This window comes from Microtus oregoni, unplaced genomic scaffold (assembly GCF_018167655.1).
Source record: "Microtus oregoni isolate MIOR12 unplaced genomic scaffold, Mior012 000029F_ref0000214, whole genome shotgun sequence".
In the NCBI taxonomy this organism is placed as follows: Eukaryota; Metazoa; Chordata; class Mammalia; order Rodentia; family Cricetidae; genus Microtus; species Microtus oregoni.
Genome location: NW_024543088.1, coordinates 5510030 through 5535793, shown reverse-complemented (window position 1 = coordinate 5535793; position 25764 = coordinate 5510030). Strand labels below are relative to the sequence as shown.

The window sequence follows — 25764 nt, the reverse complement described above, 5'->3', positions numbered from 1 at the left end:
CATCGCCCGGCCGAGACAGGGTCTTAATATGTAGTCTTGGCTGGCCCAGAACCTATGTAGACCAGAGCAGTCTCAAATTTGTGGCAATCCTCCTGCCTCCACCCTACAAGTGATCCTGCCACTCATTTAGATTTGCATCTAGAATGATCCTTAGTCTTGCCCCATCAAATGTGATACTGAGTTAGGATGGAAATAGCTCAGGCTGGACATAGGGATCTCTAAGCCAAGATGACAGCGGCCCCCTATTCTCTGCTCATGGGTGGAGCACAGGAAAGAGCCTGGCTAAGTCAGTCTCCAGAGCAACCTCTAACTGGCTCTGCCCAGCAGAGGAGGAGGGATGCTCCACAGCTCTTCAGCTATCCAGTATAGGGTCCTGGGCACCAATTTGCGGAAGGAATGCTGTGTTTCTAGAACAGATGACTCTATCTCCTGTGAGACATGATACACTGTTTGTTTTTGTACCTTGAACTTGCAATCCTCCTGTCTCAGCCCTCAATAACTACTTCTCCCTGGTTGAATGTTGTAGAGGACAGTGCAGTTTTGGGACCTGAGGTCTAGGGCCTGACCCTAAAAATGAACTATCTGTTCCACTAACAACACAAATAGTATGAAGGGAAAAAAAAAAAACAAATCAAAACACATTTGCACACTTGGGTTTTTAATTTTTTAGCAGACAATACACACTTCCCTTACCCTTTAAGTTAGTGTGACAATCTTCCATAATAAACTACTTAAAGAGAAGCTTTGGTCAAAAATGGAATGAGATAGCAAAATCAAAACAAAATAAAAAGAAAGAAAAAACAAAAAAGAAACCCCTGCTGTCTTTAAACCCACACTTCACCCACAACATCCACACGAACACACGTAGTTGCTTGATAGTTTGACAGTGTTTCCATGGGCCGGCGGTCCTCACCAGCATGCCAACGGCAGAGTGTGCGCAGCCCTGTCTGTTCCTCGTGCCGGATGGCAGAGGCTCACGCAGCTTCACATTATCCGGAGGCCCTGGATGGAAGACTCCAGAGTCTTGAGAAAAAAAGAACATTGGTCAGTCCTGAAAATTTGCTGCCTGTTTCCTGAGGTGCCACACTGCTGCACTCCCTGGTAGGTACACAAGCCGACCTTCCTCACCCTCTACTCTCCAGACCTTGGCTCCAGGCTGGTTCCCCAGGCCTGGACATCTCTATTCCCAATGGGTTCACACCATCTCACTCCTTTCTTTCTTTTTCTCTCTCCCTCTCTCTTTATTTCTTTTCTTTTCTTTTTTCTTTTCTTTTTGATACAGGGTTTCTCTGTGTAGTACTGGCTGTCCTGAACTCACTCTGTAGACCAGGCCAAGCTGAATTCAAATTCACAGAGATCCACCTGCTTCTGACTCCTGAGTGCTGGGATTAAAAATGTGCATCACTACGTACTTTTTTCAAAGATTCACTTATGTATTTTTATGTGTATAATGTTTTCCTGAATGCATGTATGTTTGACACATGTGTGCCTGATGTCTGTGGAGGTCAGAAGAGGGCCCTGGATGCTACAACTAGAGTTACATTGGTTGTGAACTGCCATGTGGGTGCTGGGAAATGAACCCTGAATCCTAAGCAAGTGCTCTTAACTGCTGAGCCATCACTCTAGACCCCTATACTATTCTTGCACTACCACACACTGTGTGTGGTTGTGTGTGTGTGTGTGTGTGTTCCATCTTCTCAGCTCACTGCATTATTTGGGGGCCGGGGGAGCAAGGTCTTATTCTCTAGCACAGACTGACATCAAATTCAAAACAATCCTTCTACCTCAGCTTCCCAAGTGTAGGTATTACAGGAATGAGCTCCATGCTAGTTGTATTTATTAAATAAATTTCTGTAAACTATGAAAATCTGTCTACACATAGAAATGTAAGCTAGTGGCCAGCACAGGGCCTGTCTCAACAATGGCATTCAAGGTTTCTTGAAATCAAATACTATTTAGGAGACATCAACCACCTACTAGGAATGGTGGTCACCCTCATGCTTAAAGATCTGGGGCCAGCGCTGCTTCCATACACTGAAGGAAGAAATCTTTCTTTTAGGAAGAGTTTGAACACAATCATGTAGAGTAGAAACACTTGGAAATCAAGGGTTAGGGTAGTCCAGTAGAAGAGAGCTCTCCTAACAAGTGTGAGGCCCTGGGTTCCATTCCCAATGCTGCATAAACCAGTACCAAGAAGAAATACCTTGAAATCCCAAATTGTCATGGCTCCATCGATGCCAGTAGTGCAAAATTTTCGACAGTCTTGTTTGTCCACCTCATAAATAGACACCTGACTAAAAGAAAAGCAAAATCAAGAGATTGTGAGGTTTGTGTGGAAGTGAGCCCAACCCTCTTCACTTACTGTAAGGAAATGCACTCCTTACTCTCAGACAGTAACATGTCCATCAGCATTGGGCCATAACACTCAGAGTCAAAATATCCCAAAGACAGCTGGGCTCAAATTCAAGATTCATCAAGGTGACATAGCAAGACCCTGTCTCAAAACAGGAGGAGGTGAGGGCCCTCACTAGCTTGAGATGTGGCTCAGTTAGCAGAGGTCCTGGTTGGATCACCATTAACATTAATTGTGTATGTTGGTACATGCCTATGCCTATGTACCCTAGCACTTGGAAGGTAGAGGTAGAAGGTAAGTTTAAGGTCATCCTCAGTAACACAGCAATCCTCTACCCACCTATTTCCCCCAATCCCCTACCCTATTTAGTGAGTCTGAGACCAACCTAAGCTACATGAAATCCTATGTCAAAAACGGGGGGGGGGGGGGGGGGGAGGTTGGCACATGCCTTTAATCCTAGCACTCAAAAGACAGAGGTCATCAGATATGTGAATTATGGACCCAGACCAGCCTGGTCTACAAAGCAAGCTCCAGGCCAGCCAGTGTGTGTGTGTGTGTGTGTGTGTGGGGGGGGGGTGATTTTGTTACTGAACGTCAGAGAAAGGCAAAAGTTGAAAGAGGAGACCAGAAGGAGAGACAGTGACCTCACAGCATGTGATGGGTACAACAGGGCAGGGACTCAGTAGTGATGCAGATGTAAGGAACTGTTTTGATTTTTCAGATACAGGCGTGACCAGAGCAGGACTGAAGTCTCCAACAAGCCCTTTCAAATCAACCTTCCAGGACAGCCAGGGCACAAGGCCCAACGCCTCCCTTGCATTTTAAATCTGTCTTTATAAGGGCAGGTGCTGTGCCTTGGTGGTGGAGTGCTTGCCTAGCAAGTCTTAGGTCCTGAGTGCAGTCCCAAGTCCTAAACACCAAAGAATACACAAATAAATTGATTCATCACAATGCCAGCAGCAGGCAGTCACTCCTCCAGATTCCAGCAGAGCCCAGCAGATAAGGGAAACAACCTACGTGAGCTAATCACGTGGAAACCTTCCAAGATGCAGCTTCTCTCCCGTCTCAAATGTCCAGACGAGAGTCTACCCTCTAAGGACACTGTACACTACAGCAAAGGACTATGTGTGCAGCCTAGGAGCTGGGGATGGCTTTACACGCGTTCCTACTTCTTCAGCTAACTGCCTGTGTGCATGGATGGCAGAGGATAACTTCTGGGAGTCGGTGCTCTCCTTTCGCCATGTAGGTTCTGGGAGCATACTCAATCTGTCAGGCTTGGCAGCAAGCACCTTTATCCACTGAGCCATCTTGTTAGCACTCTTGCCTCAGCCTCCCAAGTACTGGGACTACAGGCCTGTGCCACCATGCCCAGCATGAACCTACCTCCTGCACACATTGGGAGACTACTAGCCAGCCAGGCCTTCTCTGATAGGGTCACACTCCTCCTTCTGCATGCCTGGTGCTAACTGCATCTTGAAGGCACAATGATGAGGTGGTGGCAGCTCACTTTTTGTTGCTGAGACAGGGTTTCACTATGCAGTCTTGGCTCGCCTGGAACTCACTATGTAGGCTATGTAGACCAGGCTGGTCTTGAATTCACAGATTCACACCTGCCTCTGCCTCCTAATGGAGGGATTAAAGGCCTGGGTACCACATCCAGCCAACTCTTCTCTGTTACAATAAGCCCTTAGGTAGGAGGCACAGGCTTAGCACTGCCCTCATTCCTTCAGCAGCACAGAGGGCTTCTGTAATGAAATGACAAGGAGTGGGCACCTTGGCCAGCCACCTCTTTACAGAAGCCCAGTGCCCTAGCTCCAGGCAGCTGGTGACACCTACGTGATGCTGTTCTGGTGCAGCGTCTCCAAGGCTGTGTTGCGGTCCTCAGTTGTGGCTCTCTTGTCCATGTTGCGGAAGCGTTCCATGGCAGACATGTTGCGCTGGATGCTCTGTTTTGGGACGTCTAGCTTGGACACAAAGGTCAAACAGCCACGGTCGTCATAGTTAAATAGCATCGGGCAGCAGTCGTGGCCCTGAAATGGAAGGTTAGTCAGTCCAGAGAGCTCCTGCCCACCTGCCAACCCCGGCAGAGTGCTCCCAGCCACTCTTTCTCTGAAGGGGTGTGCTCTGTGCCTGTCACAGAGCATGTATTATTCCTGGCTTGGAGATGCACGTGGCACACTGCAAGGACAACAGATACTTACAGCGGCCACAACGCTGTTCTCTGAGACGAACGACACACTCAGCAGTGGCAGGAACTCCGTTTTCAGAGTAGAAACCCTGAACACAAGAACACTTGTTACACTGGGGAACCACAGCCCATGGCTTCTTCACAGACAGAGGACAACAAAGACCCCATTCTCACAGTGGTTTCTGCTGTACCAGCCACACTTCTCTAAAAAGAGCCCCCTGACCTCTCCTTGCAGGAATCTTAAGCATGAGGTGACCCCAAAGTGACCTTCAGAAACTGAGGCCTTGAGGTTGGGAATATAACACAGGCAAGGCCCTGGTTTGACCCCTAGCTCTCTATCAATCAATCAGATAAAAGTCAAGGACTGGCTCTCTCTAGCCTTTGCCCTGCCCGTTGCTAAGGCGTTGCTATTCGTGGCCCCCAAGGAGTCCTTCCTTTCTGCCTTGTCCATCCAAAGTTTGAAGTCCTCAAACCTTGGCTCTGACCATTGCCTCTGCCTACAATGGCTTTTCCTTTCTTACCCACCACAGCTCTTGCCGTCATTCCTGCTGGTGAGTGCAGTCTGGTGCTGGCACTACAGAGACCCTTGCTGGCAGCCATGCCCTGTGAGAGCCACCGCTATGAGATGACTCTTGATCTTAGCCAGCTCACACTCAACAGCCATGTGTGTGTGTACACACATGTACAGATGTGCATAACCAGTTGTGGCAGAAAAACACCTAGTGATAAATGTTCCTGCTGTAAAAAAAAAAAAATGTTCCTACTGTAAACGTGAAAGCTGGAGCATGTGGCAGCCAGGGCACGGCACCTGATGTCCTGCTCTATCACTCTTCTTCTGTCTGAAATCCTCAGGAAGGATCTCTCACTGAACCAGAAGCTCAATGTTTTAGCTTACAGGCTGGGCAGCAAATTCCCAGGGTCTGTCTGCCTCTGCCCTCAATGCTGTGGTCACAGGCACATGGTCATGACTGACTTTTACATGGGTGTTGGGAATTTAAACTCAGGTCCTTGTAAATGGCTCTTACCCACTGAGTCACATCCCCAGACTACAGGATACATTTTGGAAAGGCGGTTGGTACACACCTATAATACTAGCATTTGGGAGGCAGATGCAGGTGGACCTGGGGTGACAGCCCAGTCTAAATGCCATAGTGAGCTTGAGGACAGCCTGGCTCAAAAAGACCCTGTCCCAGAACACATCCACATACCCATAGAAACAGCTAAGTGCTTGTGTCTCAGGAGGCCCCTTAATCAAGCAGCTACAGAATTAAAGGACTAACACATTATCAGAAGCTCAAGCTGTGGCATATTTACACTAGAGAAGGGGAGGGGTGGAGTGGACAGAGCTGAAACAGTCAGCTTACTAGTGAGAATGAATGCAGAGGAGACACGCAACAGTAACAAGTGCTGAGAGCCGCAGTGCTTCAACAGCCAATCCAGAACCAGCACTGCCATTAAATACCACCCAAAGTAAAAAGACTAAATGTGAATGCACATATGTATGCATATTTGAGTGCATGCGCATCATAGAATGTGTGCAGTGATAGGACAACCTGTGGTAGTCAGTCTCTTCCTCCATGAAGTGGATGGACTCCAGGGACCAAACCCAGGTCATCAGTCACCTTTACCCAGTTTCACATGTTTGGTGTTTTGAGAGTCTTTAAGATAACCCTGGCTGGCCTCAAACTCATGACCCTCCTGCCTCAGCTTTCTGAATGCTGGAATTCAAGACTAGTACCACCATGCCTGGCTTATAAAACTACATTTAGGGTTGGAGAGATGGCTCAGAGGGTAAGAGCACTGACAGCTCTTCCAGAGGTTCTGAGTTCAATTTCCAGCAGCCACGTGGTGGCTCATAACCATCTGTAATGAGATCTGGTGCCCTCTTCTGGCCTGCAGGCATACATGCAGACAGAACACTCTATACATAATAAATATATATTTTTAAAAAACTACATTTATTTGTGAGGCTAAGGCAGGAGGATCATAAGTTTGACACCAGTCCAGGATACATAGCGAGTTCCAAACATTATTTTTAATAAGGGTGAGCTTTCACAAAAGAATTCCTATAGTAATTCAGCTTAGGAGAGAAAATGTCACCTCTGCAATGTCATGTTTTGTGCCTCCCCCCATGACACAGAGTGGCCAGTCTGTAGACTGTCACAATGAACTTTCCTCAGCTACCATGGGGAAGGGCTCACAGCAAGGAATGGATTCCTAAGAGAAATCTCCAGGCTTCTTCCTCTGCTACTGAGCAAACTTTTACTCCCATATCTGATAGTGCTCCAAGGCTGAGGGGGTGACTCCCTCACGAATGAGTCATTGCAATTCGGGTTCTTCCAGCAGACTTCCCAAATAGCATGAAGGCAGCATTATTCTCCAACCGTGTGGAGTAAGAATGGATCGCCTTTCTATTTTTTGGGTAGCGTAAGGGAAAGGATTGAAGGTGTGTGCATACCACGCAGGTTCAACAGACTCAGTCCTGTTTACTGAGAAAGGGTCTCAGTAAGTAACCCAGGCTGGCCCTGCACTCATGCTCCTGCCTCTACCTCCTGAGTGCTTTAAGTATGTGCCACCATACCTCACTGGGATTTCCCTTAAGGTTGGTAGGTAACACTGACATTAGGAAACAATCACAGTCTTATTAGTGCTGTCTTCCAAGCCTAACAGCCTTCATCTTCATCAGAGAATCTGTGACTATTTCCCAGAGACCCTCAAGGTCAAGCCTGTTGGCACTGCCTCATAGGAGGGGGCAGAGTTACGGGACCCTCACCTGGGGTTCCAGCTGCTCTATCCTGTGCCTCTCAGCTAGCTGTATGCAATTCTGCCCTAACTGCAGGTAGTCTAGGGAGAGGCTAGAGTGTACTGAGTGTGGAGGGCTAGGTAAAGTGGGGGAATCCAATCTATGCCTCTATGGACAAAGTCATCCCTGGCAAATGAGACTGCTGAATGTTGTTATCTGCTTTGGAGTCGCCCACGCTCTGTGCCTAAGCCCAGGAAGCTCACTGCCTGGGAAGCTGGACCTCAGTAGGATTGTCCTTTGGTTGCTGTATGCACACTGCCTCAGGTGAGGAGGTACTTGTTCACACCTCCCCTAGTAAAGGCTCACAAGACACAGAATAACCTGGCTATTCCAAAGGCACCCTTGTTAACAGCACACCAGGAGGGTCTTCAAAGGGACACTACCAGTACTTTTACCAAGAAGTGTTCCTGGAAGAAAGTCCCAACTCCTTAAAGTCTCCCAACAGGTATTTAACATCTGCCTATAACTTTAAAGGCAGCTACAGCTGTTGAGGTGCTCAAAAGATACTAGGAGCCGGGCGGTGGTGGCGCACGCCTTTAATCCCAGCACCCGGGAGGCAGAGGCAGGCGGATCTCTGTGAGTTCGAGACCAGCCTGGTCTTCAGAGCTAGTTCCAGGACAGGCTCCAAAGCCACAGAGAAACCCTGTCTCGAAAAACAAAAAACAAAACAAAACAAAAACAAAAAAAAGATACTAGGAAAGCGGCCTTAGTGTGCTGCTGAGAGCTTTCATGGAATGTTCCACCTTCCACCTGCAAGGCAAATACTCACTGCACACTTTTTGAAGCATCAGCAACGGACACAGTGCTGTCATGGCTGACCCAGGCCAGGCGGCTCCCACTGGCAGAGAAGCTGACCCCATGCACCCAGCCGCCAGTGCCACTGCCACCAAATTCAGACATCAGCTGACCAAAAGGCATCTTGCTGCCCCAGGGAGTGCTGGCTGGCTTCTCATCCACCTCTTTGATGTAGGCAGAAAACACTCTGTTGTTCAAAACATAGGAAATAAAGAAAAAAACAAATGAAAATGTGTGAATATGGAGCTGGAGAGATGGCTCAGAGGGTAAGAGCACTGGTTGCTCTTCCAGAGGTCCCGAGTTCAACTCCCAGTAACCATGTGGTGACTCACACCATCTGTAATGAGATCTGGTGCCTTATTCTGGCATGCAGACATACACGCTGGCAGAACACTGTATACATAATAAATTATTTTTAAAAAAAGAAATAAAGGGCCACTGGCAGCTACTGGAGACAATGCGGAACGGAGGGGTTGGCCTGAAAGGGAACAAGGCACAATGGTAAGTTCAGATCCACAAGTGGCTCCAGACACAGAAGGGTTGAGGGGCTGATAGCCACAGTGAGGAGGTACTGCTGTCACTCCACGTCAGACTGTACTCACAGCAAAGCACCCTTTGCTGCCTCCTACAGCACCAGCCTCAGCACACACTCCAAGAGGCCCACAGTCAGTGGCAGGAGAGGAAGCTGCCGCTACCCTAAACAAGCCAGATATCAACTGACTTAAAGACAGATGAATGAGCTGGTAAACTGAGCAGGGCATATCTTTAATATCAGTACCCAGGAAGCAGAGGCAGGAGGATCTCTCCAAGTTTAAGGTCAATCAGAACTCTGTAGTAAGACTATGTCTTCCAAAAAGGGGCAGGGGAGGGGGAGAGCCAGGAAGACGATCAATCAGTAAAGTGCTTGCTGAACAAGTATGAGAACGTTCAGTTCGGATCCTCATCACCCGCATAAAAAGCTGGGTATGTCAGCATGCATCTGTATGTAACCCAAGCACTGAGCAGGGTACAAACAGATCCTGGAGGCTCAGTCTAGCTGAAACAGAAAACACCCAGTTCAGTGAGAGACTTTGACTCGAAAAATAAGGTGGAGAGAGAGGACAGTAATTGAAGTTAACTCTGGTCTCCACACATGTGCCCACATGAACACATGCATATACCACATAGAGATAAATAAAACGTGGAGTTTTTACAGCCGAAGTCCTCAATCTCTTTCCAACTCCTTGTCTCTAGTTCCCCACAGCTGCATGTAATGTGTTTTAGCCCAGACTTAGGAAGGGGAGGGACAAAGTATCAGAGGCCGTGGGAATATACAGCAGGTGACAGCTAGTGTTCAGAGGTCAACCTACCAGAGGAATGATCCTCTGATGGAGGAGAATCCCATTCAGGCAAGGCTCGCAGGACCACTGACTCTGGAAACTGTTGCTCCTGTCTGTAATTTTATATGTGCAAAAGCAGCTTTGGTGTCTTCCCAATATTCGCACTGTAGTGTGCAATCTCACGTAATATTTATATGTAATTTCATGACTGCATCTCAATATTATGGGCACATATATCTGTGGATGGTCAGAAAGATGACTTCTCATTAACTGTATGGTTCTGATATATAGAAAATATACTAAAATATGCTTCACTAGATCTATTGTCCCACGAGAACTGTAAGACACTTAAGTCTGCTTTGTTTCTTTTTTTTTTTTTTTTGGTTTTTCGAGACAGGGTTTCTCTGTGGCTTTGGAGCCTGTCCTGGCACTAGCTCTTGTAGACCAGGCTGGTCTCGAACTCACAGAGATCCGCCTGCCTCTGCCTCCCGAGTGCTGGGATTAAATGCTTTGTTCCTTTTACTCAAACTACACACAATTAACTCATTTTTACCTCAGAGAAAGTTCAAACTAGACTGTTTCTGTAAACAGATCATAAGTTAAAAACTTCACAGATATACACAAGGCCGGAGTTGCAGATGTTGAACCAAGTTTATTAACAAAAAGCAACCTAAAAAATCATGCAAATTCTTTTCTTGCCAAGTCTGGCTGAGGAAGAACTATGTCTTGCAGCATATCGCACTGGGCACTGTGCCCCTAGCCTCCAGTCAAAGTCTTACCCCAAAACCCATGAAACCTTGTGTTGCCATGGTAAATAGCTCTGTCCTTATCATTTACCCAAGGAATATGCTATGACCAATGACATATAATTTTTGTAACTTTTTTCTTATTGCCTCAAGCCTCCTGTAAAAAATGTATTTAAGCTAGGTGAACAAAGAAGCAAGAAAGAATTGGAACAAAGGAGAACTAGAAAGAATTAGAAGAAAATTAAAGGACAGAAAAAAAAAGAACATGACCCAAGCAGCATGTGTGTGAATTTATTCCGTATCACTCAGATAGAAAAACGTTTAAGTTTAGTTCTGCTACACTGTGGAGCTTTTCTTCAAACCCTGGAGTAGCCTTGAGAGCTGGACTTTTAGGGTTACTAATAACAAAGAACAGCTGGAATCTGCCTTCCAGTCTCTCCTGACCCCTCTTCTCTTTAATAAAACATCTGAGCCTGTGTGGTTAGGGCCCGCCCATAACTCCAGCCTCAGGAGGCTAAGGCAGAAGACCAGAAGTCAAAGGTAGCCTAGCTAGGAGGGGCAAACTACATCTTAAGACTGCCCAAAAGAACTCTGTTCCCCTAAGCCCAACTCCAGATTGACAGTGGCAGCTGAGGCTCTAGAAGGGTAAGGACATCATCTCCTGTGTGTGGAGTTGTAGTCACCTGCCAACACGTCCAGACAGTACGATCATGTCTTGTTTTCCAAGGGAGCTAGGATGACTCTGTATAAATAACAGCCAACAAATTCCTGAACGTAAAGTTCCTAGACTACTCTAACACCATCTTTTTTTTTTCTTTATGGCAGTGCTGAAGACTGGGCTTTGGACTTTGCTACATGCCAGGCAGGGGCTCCACCACTGAGCCACACCCCAGCTCCTCACTGGGAGATTCTAGGCAGGGGCTCCACCACTGAGCCACACCCCAGCCCCCTACTGGGGGATTCTAGGCAGGGGCTCTACCACTGAGCCACACCAGCTGTTTTCTGTTTTGTTTTGTAATTAAACCCTATAATTTTAAAATATAAATCTCTGGCCAAGTTTTCTAGAAATTTTTCACATAGGTACTGAACATGGGTGTGTCTCAACTTTGCCACCCAAGAGTCAACACAAAACAGTAATTATTTGCTTTTTTCTTTTTGCTAAGGAAAAAGTCCCCTGATAATCCTTTTAAGTTTTTCAAGACAGGGTTTCTATGTGTAACAGCACTGGCTGTCCTGGAACCTGCTCTGTAGACCAGGCTGGCCTCGAATTCAGAGATCTGCCTGCCTCTGCCTCTCGAGTGCTGGGATTAAAGGTGTGTGCCACCACTGCCTGGCAAAGAACAACTTTCAAAAAGCAATTCCATCCACCCTAGCCACAGGCTAATGACAAACACTGTAACTGGAAAAGCCAGTGCAGTAACAGCTCGGCAGCACAATGTTCATGATTCAGGACATTTGGTTAATCTCAGGTTCACTTTGTAGTCTGTGGTCTGGGATACAAAATGAGGAACTGGCTGGGTGGTGGTGGCTCACACCTTTAGTCTCAGAAGGCAGAGGCAGGTGGATGTCTGTGAGTTTGAGGCCAGCCTGGTTTATGAAGTGAATTCTAGGACAGTCAGAGCTACTTGTCTCAATAAACCAAAAAAAAAGGGGGGGTGATTTGAAACTGTGGTCAAGAAAAATGGGCTGGCAGGCACGAAGGTGCAGCTCGTAATTCAGCACAAGGGGAAGGCAAAGAAGGATGATGAGCTCCAGAGCAACAGAGGCTACACAAGTCCATGTTTCAAACTTCTTAACCCATCAAAAACTGAGGAATAAAGGCTGAAGAGATGGCTCAGCAGTTAAGAGCACTGGCTGCTCTTCAGAGGTCCTGAGTTCAATTGCAAGCAACTGTATGGTGACTGACAACCATCCGTAATGAGATCTGGCGCCCTCTTCTGGCCTGAATGCCTACCCGCAGATAGAACACTATACATACTAAATAAATAAATCTTTTAAAACAAAACAAGACAAGACAAGAAATGGGGCTGGGGAAATGGCCCAGTGGTGAAGAGCACCTGCTGCTCTTGAAGAGGACTGGAGTTGGGTTCGCAGCACCTGTATCAGGGACTCACAACTACCTATAACTCTAGATCCTGTGCAATCCTCTTCTGGCTTTTGCCAGACACACGTACATATATGTATACAGATAAATGAAATAAATCTATTTAAAAAATAAAAATGAGAAAAACAGGCTGAAAGAGAGAGACAGACAGATGGACACAGCACGGGTTACTCCTGCACTTGGAACTACTGACACTCTGCCTAAAGAGTCTGGCCTGGCTGACCTGCTGCAGCCCCTGCTTATTCCAGGGCCACATCCATCACTGCCTCTGCTACTTGTTCTTTTAATCACTATGCATCAGTTCACTAGCTCACCTGCTTGCTTTCCTCCATCTCCTTCCCTCTTTTTCTTGAGATGGGGTCTCATACAGCCTAGGCTGGCCTCAAACTTACTATGTAGCTAAGGATGACCATGAACTTCTGATCTCTGTGCCTCTACATCCAGACTGCTGGGGTTACAGACATGCAGCATCATGCCTGGCTTACAAAGTGCTGGGGGATGGGACCCAGAGTTTTGTACAAGCTATGCAAGCACTCTCCTGCTGAGCCACACCCCCAACCCCCAGCTCCTTTTCCAGCCCACAAGTTCCCCTCTTTATTGAGTCCCTCACAGTGCTATTATAGAGCCTTGGGAAGAAAGGAACCCCGCGGACACTTGTCAAAGCAAAGTCTCTGTTCACTTATCCCCACCTGCACTTGAAGTCACAGGAGCCTGCAGCCAGCAAAACGTTGTTGGGATGCCAGTCCAAGCTGAGGACTGTGGAACGAATTGGCTTCTTAATGTGCTTGCTCACCCACCTAAAAAAAGAGAAAAACTAGTTTACATTGTCCTCACAAACAAAAATTGTAACATTTTCCAAGCCACCCAATAAACCCAATTCAAATCGAATAGCTAAACTACATATACATTTATAAATATAGCTTAAATTCTGGAATCCACAAGAAATGTTAGCTATATTTATTGAAATAAGTTCTGTAAGCCCAATTATTTTTAATGTTCTAATGATTTCTCTGATATCCTTTGATGTATACCTGAGTCCTTTTTTATGGGCTAACTACAATCCACATGCTTGCTCTTTGTTAGACAAGAGCTTCCCTTACAAAGTTCAGACTGACCTTGAACTTGCTACAAAGCTCAGACTGGCCTCAAATTCCTGAATGCTAGGATTACAGGTGTGTGCACCACTCGTGGCCTGATGAAACGTCACAGAATACACAACTTATTTTCAAAGACCACATCTGAGATGGCAGTAAGGTCTAATTTACCTACATAGGGGACAATCTCTTAAGGAACACAACATTAAACAGTTACTGTGGTCGAAACTCAGCCAGGAGGAAATGTTTCCTGTATAATTAAATTTCCTATTTAAAAAAGTTGGGGGCAGGGCCGGGCGGTGGTGGCGCACGCCTTTAATCCCAGCACTCGGGAGGCAGAGGCAGGCGGATCTCTGTGAGTTCGAGACCAGACTGGTCTACAGAGCTAGTTCCAGGACAGGCTCCAAAACCACAGAGAAACCCTGTCTCGAAAAACCAAAAAAAAAAAAAAAAAAAAAAAAAAAAAAGTTGGGGGCAGGAATGGGAAGGATGGAAATGAAGAAACTGAAGGAGGGAATGAAGGAGGGAGGAAGTAATAGAAAAAAGGAAGTAGGGAAGTGAAAAGGGAAGGGAAGGAGAAGAGAGGAAAAAGGAAGATTAAAAGAAAAGATGTCGGAACTAAGTCGTGTGTATAGGAAGAACAGCATTTATTCTGGGAGGAGGAACTCAAAGGGAGAAACTACTTTCCAGCCAGAGAGGGGCCACTGCAGTGAAGCATAGAGCCTTAACAAGTCCCAAGAGCACAGCCATCCAAGCATGGGCTATACAGAGAGAAAAGAGAAGCTGGGCGGTGGTGGCGCATGCCTTTAATCCCAGCACTCGGGAGGCAGTGGTAGGTGAATCTCTGTGAGTTCGAGACCAGCCTGGTCTACAAGAGCTAGTTCCAGGACAGGCTCCAAAGCTACATAGAAACTCTGTCTCGAAAAACCAAAAAAAGAAAAAAAAAAAAACAGAGAGGAAAGAGAGGGCGCAACGTTGCTCACCAGTCATTTTCAGACTCAAAGTAACAAACAGAGATGAGTCGGGCCCCACTCCCCACAGCAAACTTATTCTCCAGTGGGGACCACTTCACAAAAGTGGCTGCGCGGTTAATCCTCAGGATCACCAGGGTAGGCTTCCAGATGCCGTCTTTCTGACTCCAGACGTAGGCGTTCCGGTCTGCCCCACAGGTGACGATGCGGTCGCTCTTAGGAGCCCAGTCAATACCTGCAAGTGAGGCACAGGTCACTTGCTGCACCCGGCCAATGACAAGGGACTAGACTTTTGGCAGTGAGAACTTGATATGGCGTAGCATTGGGCTTGTTGGTTTCCTCCCATGTCTCTCCCATCTACAGCTATCATCTCACAGAAAACCAAGGCTGTTTCCCTCCCAGGTGTCCAGGAGGACTCGGAATCCTTACAAAGCCAGCTAGAACAAAACTGGGGATTTTTGTGTTTCTTTTGGGACAGGGTGTCAAGAAGCCAAGACTGGCCTTGAACTCACTATGAAGCTGAGGATACTTTTAAACTCCTGACCCTTCTGCCTCTGCCTCCTAGAGTTGGACTATAGGTGCCACAATGCCTAGCCACTTCTCTTTTTAAGTCACTTTAGATTTCTATAATAAGCAGGGAGGGAACAGGAGGAGAGAAGGGAGGAGAAACTGCTGATGGGACATAAATTTAAAAAATTTAATTAATTAAAAACTGTGATAAAAAAGATTTCTATAATAAAATAGTTTTGGGTTTGCTTTGTTTTTGCATACGTCTTTGAACATGTTCCATGTGCCTGTGGAGGCCTGAAGTAGTCATCTTGAACATTCTCTACCTTTATTTATTGAGGCAGGATCTCACTAAACTCATAGGTGGTCAGTTCCTGATGGTCTAACTACCTAGCTTGTGCTGGCAAGCACGACTCTTTCCTTCAGAGCTAGGATTATGGGCAGCTGATGTGGGAGTGTCATATATCAATCTGTTTATTTCATTGGTTAAGTAATAAAGAAACTGCTTGGCCCCATAGGTGGGAGGAGTAAACAGAACAGAATGCTGGGAGAAAGAAGCTGAGTCAGGGAGTCGCCATGATTCTCCCACTCCAGGCAGACGCAGGTTAAGATCTTTCCTGGTAAGCCAGCTCGTGGAGCTACACAGATTATTAGAAATCGGTTAGATCAATATGTAAGAGCTAGCCAATAAGAGGCCAGGCAGTGTTTAAAAGAATACAGTTTCCGTGTAATTATTTCGGGTAAAGCTAGCCATACAAGGCGGCCGGGTGCCGGAATGTAGCCCGCTACTCGTACTACAACAGGCAGCAGCCTGCCCAGCATTCTGTGGGTTCTGAGGACCTGAATTCCAGGCCTCACACTTTATCCCCTGAGTCTTCTTAGTCTATAAAAATGTTTTTAAGTAGCTGAGCATCCAGGTGTGGTGGCACAAGACTTTAATTCCAGCACACAGAAGGCAGAGACAGGCAGATCTCGTAAGAGTTCCTGGCCATCTAGGGCGTGAGACCCTGTGCAAAACAAAAGCAAAAACAAACAAACAAAAGAGTGGTGAGCAAGTTGTTAACCCTGAGAGCACGCCAGAACGCTGCCATAGGCTACACTCTGTTCTATGAAGGGCTGACAGTCTGAGAGAACACTGTTTTTTTTTTTTTTTTTTTTTCGTTTTTGGTTTTTCGAGACAGGGTTTCTCTGTGTCACTTTGTTGCCTGACCTGGAACTAGCTCTTGTAGACCAGGCTGGCCTCGAACTCACAGAGATCCGCCTGCTCGTGTGCCACCACCGCCCGGCTGAGAAAACACTGTTAATCCTGGAGTCCTTTAGAGGTATATTTAGACTTTTCCAAGTTCTTCAGATCTAAAAGATGCCATCAGAAAATGGGTCCAAGTTCAAAGGACCTCAAAAGACATAGGGAGAAAAGTTATGAATATTTCAAAAATTTTGAGAGGAAGGTGGAAAGGGTCCTTTCATCTTTGTCTTTTCTCATTTAAAAATATTTCCTGATGCTAAAATTCAAACTGAGTGTCCTTATTCGTTAACTATAAAGCCATTGGTAACGGAACCTAAAGAGTCCAACTCTACTAGAAACAATGTCATGGACAGCAATGATGACACGCGAAGTTCCAATGCTCAGGAGCATCACATACTAATCACCCAGTAGAGCAGGAAGCATGGTTAGGAAGCACGAAGGGGATGCTGGACTCCTGTGTTTGTGCATATGCATGGAGGCCAGAGGTCAACTTTGGGCATCTTCCTCTACTTCTCTTCCTCTATTTTTTTGAAATAGGACTTTTCCCTGAACCTGAAGCTCACTGTTTCAGCTAGACTGGCCAGCTGGCTGGGGATCTGCCTGTCTAGCCCACTTCCCACACCTGCCTTTTGAGGATTCAAACTCTCATATGTTTGTGCTTTTGTGGCAGGCACTTTTATCTACCGAGCCGTCTCTCTAGCCCTATGCTGAACAACTTCCAAGGATAAAGAAGGTAAAAACGTGCTAAGTTGTTATTTTGTTGTTGTTTGTTTTGCTGATCTGGGCAAGAATAACTTTAAGCTAATGAGTATAAGACAGTCTCATGTAGCCCAGGCTGGCCTCAAACTTCCTTATATATCTAAGGATGACCTTGTCTTCCTGCCTCCACCTCCCAAGTGCTACACCTCTCAGAAAGGAAGACAAAAATAGGAGCAATCTATAGACAATGAATCGTTCAATGGCTGCAGGACAGTTTCATGCCGCAGCACTGAAGACATGCCCTGAATGTATGAGCACACACATGTACAACACACCTGGATGATGTCAGAACAAGTCATAGATGGTCTTCTGGGAAAGCAGAAAAGACCACACACAAGAGGACTTCACCTCTTTCCTTATTCCTGTATCTCTTTTAAATGTTCTGGTACAGAAGCAAAGACATTTCTTCATATAGGAGAATCTGTTAACTGTCATGGGAGATAATCTGACGTGGGTGTTTGCTACATCACTCCTGCTTCAATTTTAACAACTTTGATTACATCTATTCAGAGTGTGTACATATGCGCTTGTGCTGTCATGGCACACACGTAGAGGTCAGATGACAACTGGTGGGAGTTAGTTCTCTTCCTAGCGGGTACCAGTATTGAACCTGTGGCAACAGGTGCTTTTACTCTCCAAGGCTGCTCACCAGCCTCATTCAGTATTTTGGAAAGCTGTTCTGGCTTCTAAAACAATACAAAGGAGGGTGTGTCCCACAGCAAAGACAGTTAACCTCAACTTTCCTTGGTGCTCACACTTCATAGGGTCTAGCCCTGGCTTTCCTGGCTCATCCCATCTGCACAGCAGGTTCGGTGCTCTACATACTATAAGAGAGCTATCTACCATCTGGGCCACAAGAAGCATATAATTGAGGTTACTATTTTTTCCCCTCAAATATTCTATAAAGAACAACTTAGCTAGCTGCCTTTAATTCCAGGACTCAGGCCAATCTCTGTAGGTTCAAGACCAGCCTGTTCTATACAAGTGAGTTCCAAGAAAGGACTACATATAGAGAACCTGTATAAAAAAAACCTGAGAGGGGCTGGCGAGATGGCTCAGAGGTTAAGAGCATTGCCTGTTCTTCCTAAGGTCCTGAGTTCAATTCCCAGCAACCACATGGTGGCTCACAACCATCTGTAATGAGGTCTGGTGCCCTCTTCTGGCCTGCAGGCATACACATAGACAGAATGTTGTATACATAATAAATAAATAAATAAATAAATAAATAAATAACAAAACCAAACCAAACCAAACCAAAAAAAAAAAAACCCCGAGAAAAAAGAAAGGTAGGGAGGGAGCTAAGGAGGGAGGGAGGGAGAGAGGAAAGGAGGGAGGGGAGAAGGAAGGAAGGGAGGAAAGGAGGGAAAAGAAAGAGGAAGGAAAGGAAAGAGAAAAGTCAGTCACTCTGGGGCTTGAAATGTGAAGTCCTACTTAACTTGATGTGTCTTTACTTACACAGGAGAGGGGTTCGTTTGGAAACAGCACTGAGTCAGCAGCTGCATTACCTGTGATGTGTCCATTATGTTCCTTCAGCTCATGAGCTTTCGTCCACTGGCTCCCATTCTTCTTGTAGATGTGCACTTCATGATTATTGGGGCTAAGGGCAATCTCTGTGGAAAAAAGTCAAACTGTTAACACTCAGCCATCTGTTGTTATTATCTGCAGCACTGGAGTTTGAATCCAGAGGATCAAAACTGCAAGGACCTACTACTGAGCTAGGTCCCAGTTTCTTCTTTTTTTCATACACACAGTCCAGGCAAGACCCGAACTCCTGCATCAGCTTTCCAAGTGTTGGGATTTCAGGCCTGAGCTACCACAACCAAAATGCACACAGAAGCAAAATGAGGGGCTACAGATATAACTCAGATGGTATGTGCTTGCCATATAAGCGGGAGGACCTGAGTTTGATCCCCAAAATCCATGTAAAATCTGGGTCTAGCAGCATATGTCTACAACTTCAGCACTGCAGTGGGGTGGTGGGACAGACAGAACACCTGGATCTCAGTGGCCATGGGCAGGCCAGCTAGCCAAACTGAAGTGCTCCAAGTTCATTGATAGACCCTGTCTCATTAAAAAAAAAGGGTGGTAAGACACACCACCTCTGGTGTCCAGACACCCTAACCCCCTGCCCCCCCCCTCCCCTGAAGCAGCAGCAAATTGAAAGTACACTTACGGGTACGATCCCTGTTCCAGGCGTGACAGGTGATTGGCTCTAGCAGAAACTGATGCAGAGACATGATTCTTAAGTGTTTTCAAAAGTCAAAAAGCTGTATTAAGCAACAGGAAAGAAGATACTTAAAATGTCATACTACAGGTGTTTAAGTTGTCAGAGGAACCCAAACTATTTGGGGCTCAATACAGTATTGATCTCCCATTAGAGTCAATCTCAATGCAAACATTAATTCCATAACTAGGAACCAGCCCCATAACCGCCAGTGTGGAATTTATTCTCAAGGGTCATCAACGGACTCTGAAATCACAGGTTAAAGACTGTGACAGAGTGGGTGGGATAATCAGTCTCAAACTCCCACTCCACACGGCACTTACTAATTACAAGGGAAACATGCCTTCACAATAAAGAAATCTGGGAGTTGTCACCTTGACCAAGTGATCAAACCTGGAACTACAAATGGGAGCAGAGCAATCTAATTCGACAGTTCTTCTGGAACGTGACCAGCACATAACTTGAAAACAATGATTTTAATCTGTCATCCACACCAGGGTACTTGTAAGAACAAAACAGATAATCAAGATGGAAAGGACTGGGGGTATGTGTAGCTCCATGGGATAATGCTTGCCTAGAATGTGGAAGGCTCTGGATGCAAACCCCACTGAAGAAAGGAAGAAGAATGGGGGCTGAAGAGATGGCTCTGTGGTTAGGAATGCATATTGCTATTATAGAGAACCAGAGTCAAATCCCAGTACCCACAATGAACAGCTCACAACCACCTGTAACTCCAGTTTCAGGGGATCTGATACCCTCTTCTGATCTCCACAGGCACCTGCACTCACAAGGACAGACCCCCAGAGACATACAATACAAATAATTGTAAAATAAAAATAAACCTGACCAAGAATGGTGGCACACACCCTTAGTCCAGAACACTCAGAAAGCAGGGCAAGAGGAACTTCGGAAGTTCAAGGCCAGCTTGATCTACTTAGTGAGTTCCAGGATAGCCTGGGCTACAGAGTAAGACTCTGCCATAAAAGAAAGTCATTCAGTAAGTCAGTTGGTATAACAAGACGTGACAGGACCATCCTAGATAAACTTTGGAAGACCATTAACCCAGCTATGAAACTATGAAGTAAATATGCCAAACATATTTACTCTAAATCCAATCAAGCTCTGGATCTCATTTTCAGTTTATAGGAGATAAAGGGGGAAAGAGTCATTAAACAGCACCGAGAAACAAAGTAAAAATGATGGAGGTCATTGGAGATGCTCAGCAGTTAAAGTGCTTGCTGTATAAGCCAGATGACCTGAGCTCCAATCCCCAAAGGCTCAGGAAAGCTGGAAACAGAAGATCATGTCTCTGTGGTCCCAGTGACCCTACAGGGAGATAGGAGGTGGAGGCAGGAGACTCTCCTCAAACAAGCTGGAAGGTGAGGACTGACACCCAAGGCTGCCCTTTGACTTCTGGCATGCCTTGGCACATTCCCAAGATTGCACACACACACACACAAATACAAACTCACACACTCTGTCTCTGCCTCTCTTTCTCTCTCTAGATTAACATTCCCAGAGATGCCCACTAGAGAACAACTTCCTGGGTTATCTTAAAAGGCAATGGCCAGGTATGGCAGCAAACAGCTGCGATCCCAGCACTTGGGAGGCAGAAAGAAGAGTCTGTACTAGCTTTCAAAAGAGCTATGAAAATCAAATTTCATAAAAAGACAGTTGATTATAATTGGTATGTTTAAAAATAACCATAAAAGACATGTGCTGTGTAACAAGTTTGAATTTGAGCTCAATTATTATATAACAGCATGAAATTATTTTAATTTCCTAGCTATGATAATGGTACTGCCTTAGGTAAGAACAAGTCTTATCTGTCAGGAGATAAAGTGATCGCCTGTTTGTGATGAAACGGCCTTTCTTCTTATTACATAGCCTTGGCTGTCCTGGAACTCACTATGTAGAACTGGCTGGACTCAAACTCATAGAGATCCTCCTGCCTCTGCCTCCTAAATGCTGTGATTAATATATTTACATTTGAGATAGGGTCTTACTATGTAGCCCAGGCTGGCTTTCAATTAACAACCCTCCTGCCTTAGCTTCCGGAATGCTGGAAGAATTGCAGGCATGTGCCACCACGTCCAGTGAGATAGGAATTCTGACACCAGCAGAAAATGAATGGAAGGGACACCAGAAGGTTGTGAGGCAAACAACAGGTAAACGTGATCAGCAAAAATGAGTGCCTGTGGCCGGAAGACTCTGCTCAAGGAACCCAAAGATCAAAACTAAAAAACATCTGCTATCTATCTTCACCTCACATACTCTGCTCAAGTGTGAAGATATTTTGTTGGATGTGGTGGTGCACATCTGTAAAAACCAACACTCTGGAGGTGGAGACAAAAGGATCAGGAATTCAATTAACAGCAATACAGCAACTACAAGGTCAGCCTAAGCTACGTGAGACTGTCTCAAAAAAACTAAAGGAAAAAGGACAAAAGAGTGAAATACTTATTGCATTTTTCCTTTCTCATGTTCTAGAAAGCAAATTGCACTTCATAGTCCTTAATTTGACTTTCTTCTCAATAAATTAACTTACTTTTTTTTAAAAAGGGGTTTTCACATTTTAAAATTATGTGTGTGTGTCTGTATGCCTGTCTGTCTGTCTGGGTTTATACATGGAAATGCAGTGTCTGTAGAGCAATTGTGTGTGTGTGTCCCAAGTAAACAAAAAACTTCTAGATGCACACCTCATTCAGTCTCTCCTTGTTTCTGATATCTCATGTGCTTACTCTAATTTTGTCACATATTAAACTCAAAATAACATCTTGTGGGGGCAGGGAAAAGAGAAAGTTCAGTGTTCAGGAGCACTTGCTGCTCCCTGGATAGTGGTGCATGCCTTTAATCCCAGCACTTGGGAGGCAAAGGCAGGAGGATCTTGGAGTTCAAGGCCAGCCTGGTCAACAATTTGCGTTTAAGAGCAATTAAAGTGGGCACACAGAGAAACTCTGCCACAAAAACAAAATAAAACAAGTGTTCACTAGCTGTTCTTCCAGAGAACCAAAGTTAAGTTTCCAGCATCCACGTCAGGCAGCTTACATCTCTGTTCAACTCCAGTTCCAAGGGATATGACACCTCTTTGGCCTCTACAAGCGGACGTGCATGTGTGCACACACACACACCACATACATACACCACATACACACACAAATAAAAATTAAAAACAGCTTGTTACAAATATTACTAATTGGGGCTGGAGAGATGGCTCAGGGGTTAAGAGTACTGGCTAATCTTCCAGAGGTCCTGAGTTCATTTCTTTTTTTTTTTTTTTTTTTTTGGTTTTTCGAGATAGGGTTTCTCTGTGGTTTTGGAGCCTGTCCTGGAACTAGCTCTTGTAGACCAGGCTGGTCTCGAACTCACAGAGATCCGCCTGCCTCTGCCTCCCGAGTGCTGGGATTAAAGGCGTGCGCCACCACCGCCCGGCGAGGTCCTGAGTTCAATTCCCAGCAATGATACTGTGGTTTACAACCATCTCTAGTGGGATGTGACTCCTTCTTCTGGCATAAAGGTGTACATGTAGATAACACTCATGCATAAAATAAACAAATCTTTAAAAAATATTACTAACTGTAGCTGGCCCGAGGTGGCACATGCCTTTAATGCCAGCACTCAAGAGGCAGAGGCAGGTTGATCTCTGTGAGTTCATGGACAGCCTGGTCTACAAGAGCTAGTTCCAGTACAGTTCCAGTATAACCAAATATACACGGAGAAACCCTGTCTCAAACCACGAAACAAAACCCATACATATTACTAACTGTAAGCAATTTAGCATAAAACTCCCCTCTGTTAAGCTCACTTGTTAACTGAACAAAACTGGTTAGCAGGCTTGGATATCCATGTGAACAGGGACAGCTATTTCATGAATAGCTGAAACCACACAAGTGCAGAGAAGACTTTCTCATTCTTCTATACAGTTTTCTATGCACCTAGAAGATTCCAAAAGAGGTGAGCAGTCAGCAGAATTACTTCTACACTGCACTTCTAATTTTGTTAGCTCAGTCGTTCTGTAATTGAATAAACATTCACACATGTCTGCTGTGGAATATCACTTTAACTATGTAAAGATGTGTTATATTTGCTTATGCTGCATTTGTTTAACTATGTAAAGATGTGTTGCTCTTTCATCTTACCTGCCTGAGGGACCTGATTGGTCTAATAGAAACCTGAATGGACAACAGCTAAGCAGTAGAGGGATAGGTGGGGCTGGCAGCAGAGAGAATAAGTAGGAGGAGAAATTTAGGCTCAAGAGGAGAGAGAGCGAGGGAGAAAGAGGAAACTTCAGGGACCAGCCAGCCAGACACGGAATAAGCAAAAAAGGCAAACAAAATGAAAGAAAGGTAAAAAGCCCTGAGGCAAAGCGTAGATGAAGAGAATCAGGTTGAACCAAGTAATAAGAGCTAGTGGGACAAGCCTGAACAAAGGCAGACCATTCAAACCTAATAATAAGTCTCCATGTCACGATTTGGGGGTTGGTGGTCCCAGAAAGTCCCTTTATAATCATTTGGCTATTTTAAGCCTGAATTTTGTACCAAGTAAAATAAACCTTCATGCATATGTTGATAATTCTAATCTCTAAACTGAAGGTGCTCAAGAAGAGAAAAGGGAGCACCATAGGTGAGGACATGAACTTAACAGGTTTTTCCAGGCACTCAGGAGGCATAGGGGCAGAAGACTCTCTGTGAGTTCCAGGACAAGCAGGACTAAGACCCTGTCTTAAACAAAATGAAACAAACAAAAGCCAGGCTTGTGTTGTCTATGTCTAGCACTGAGGGATGGGTCAGTTTCAAGTCTGTGATTCATCTAGTTTGTAATTGTTCACGTTACCCAACCCAGCAACACCAGGTACTCTGACAAGGTCACCACACCCTACCAACGCTCAGACAAGTTCACTTCAAATTCCAGCTTCAGCAGACCATTCTGCACTCCCTGTACCCAATCTGTTTGGACATAACACTAGATATTTAGACCAAAACACTGTCATTCATCTTCCAAGGGAGTTTGTAATTTCCAAAAGGATCCCCCAATTGGGGTACAGCAGATAAACTGGAGAAGACCCCCAGATACTCTGTGGTAGGAACCAGCCAGCAAGACTCCCTCTACTCCCTCTAACAGGGTAAACACCCTAAACTGATAACCTGATAACTTCTAGAGACCTGAAATACTTTTTTTTTTTTGATTTTTTGAGGCAGGGTTTCTCTGTAGCTTTGGTGCCTATCCTGGAACTCGCTCTGTAGACCAGGCTAGCCTCGAACTCACAGAGATCCACATGTCTCTGCCTCCCGAGTGCTGGAATTAAAGGCATGTGCCACCACCGCCTGGCTGAGACCTGAAATCCTAAAGCCAACATGGAAACAAAAAGATTAATTAAAATTGGCCAGATGTAGTGGCACAGGCCTTTAATCCTGGCACTCGGGAGGCAGAGGCAGGTGGATCTCTGTGAGTTCAAGGCTAGCCTGGTCTACAGCGTGAGTTCCAGGACAGTCAGGGCACAGAGAAACCCTCTCTCAAAAAACAAACAAGAAGATTAAACAAAATCGATAAAAGAGGGTGCAAACTAGGTCATTTCAATAAATCGGGCAACAGGTAGACAGGAGAGAGGCTCCCAAACCACAGCATGACAAAAGATGCCTTTATAATCAGAGATCCTCAGCTACAATTTATTAAGCACCTACCATGTTCCCAACAGTGTTGAGTATTTGAATGAGGCCAGAAACAAATAAATCCTAGCCTTCAAGTACAAGGAAAGAGAGAGAGGAAAGGCAAGGAAGGCAGGCATTCGTAGAATGTCTAAGAAGCATTAGTATGGCTATTATTTATTTTCCTTATTATTTGAGCAGCTACTCTTGAACCTAATAAAAACCAGGTAGACAAAGAATCTTCTTACTGCAGCTGGGGAAATCGAGGCACCGAGAATCAACCTTCCCAGGGTCACCCGGCAAAGTGACAGAGTCAAATGAGAACTTTGGCCGTCCGACATAAAGGACTTTATGCAATGAATAGGAACGCAGAGAAGGGCGCAACTTTGACGGGAGGTGGGGGTGGACCAGAAGAATCTTAAGGTTACTCAGAAAGATGGCTTTTTCCTTGTTGGGGAGGGTCCCCCAATAACTGACGGATTACAGGCTGCTGCAGACAACATCCTAGACGTTGAAGTGATGAACAGATACTCGTGACAAGTCATGGGGGAGGTCGGCCCGTCTAAACCGATTTTACAGATGGTGGTGAATGCTCACAGTAGGGAGGCAAATGGTACTGTGGGGGTGTCGGAGGCCAAGCTGTCTATTCCCTCATCCGAGACGGAGGGCAGCTGGAAAGCGCTCAGAAACGCTCGATCTGTGTGTTGGGGGGGGGGGGGACCAGGGGCTCAGGGGTCACCACGAAGAATCGCGATCCCAGCCCCCTCAGTCAGAGACCCCACTCCTAAGCACCCCGGGCCCGCCGCCCCCGCATCCCATAGAAGATGCGACAAATGGAGGAGACCCGGGCCAGGCGCTCAGCTCTGCGGCCCCTTACCTGGGGTCGGGGCGGTCCGAAGGGCCGGAGCGGACGATTCGCGGACTCTGGTCAGTCGACGCGAACAGGCTCCGGCGAGCGCCGACGGAGGAGGGAGGCCCAGAGGGAGCGGCTGACAGATCCCGGAAGTGGC

General features: G+C 45.8%; 1 protein-coding gene across 1 annotated transcript; it reads right to left on the bottom strand.

The window, feature by feature from the left end:
* Nucleotides 1-641: 641 nt before the first annotated feature.
* Arpc1a (actin related protein 2/3 complex subunit 1A) lies at nucleotides 642-25764 on the bottom strand. The gene is made up of 10 exons (XM_041678323.1): nucleotides 25632-25764; nucleotides 19059-19152; nucleotides 18391-18495; nucleotides 14386-14608; nucleotides 12998-13105; nucleotides 8114-8326; nucleotides 4555-4630; nucleotides 4190-4383; nucleotides 2204-2294; nucleotides 642-1023 (listed from the first exon to the last, which is right to left on the bottom strand). Exons 2-10 carry the CDS (start codon nucleotides 19120-19122, stop codon nucleotides 985-987), a joined length of 1113 nt encoding a protein of 370 aa, XP_041534257.1. The 5' UTR covers nucleotides 19123-19152; nucleotides 25632-25764; the 3' UTR covers nucleotides 642-984.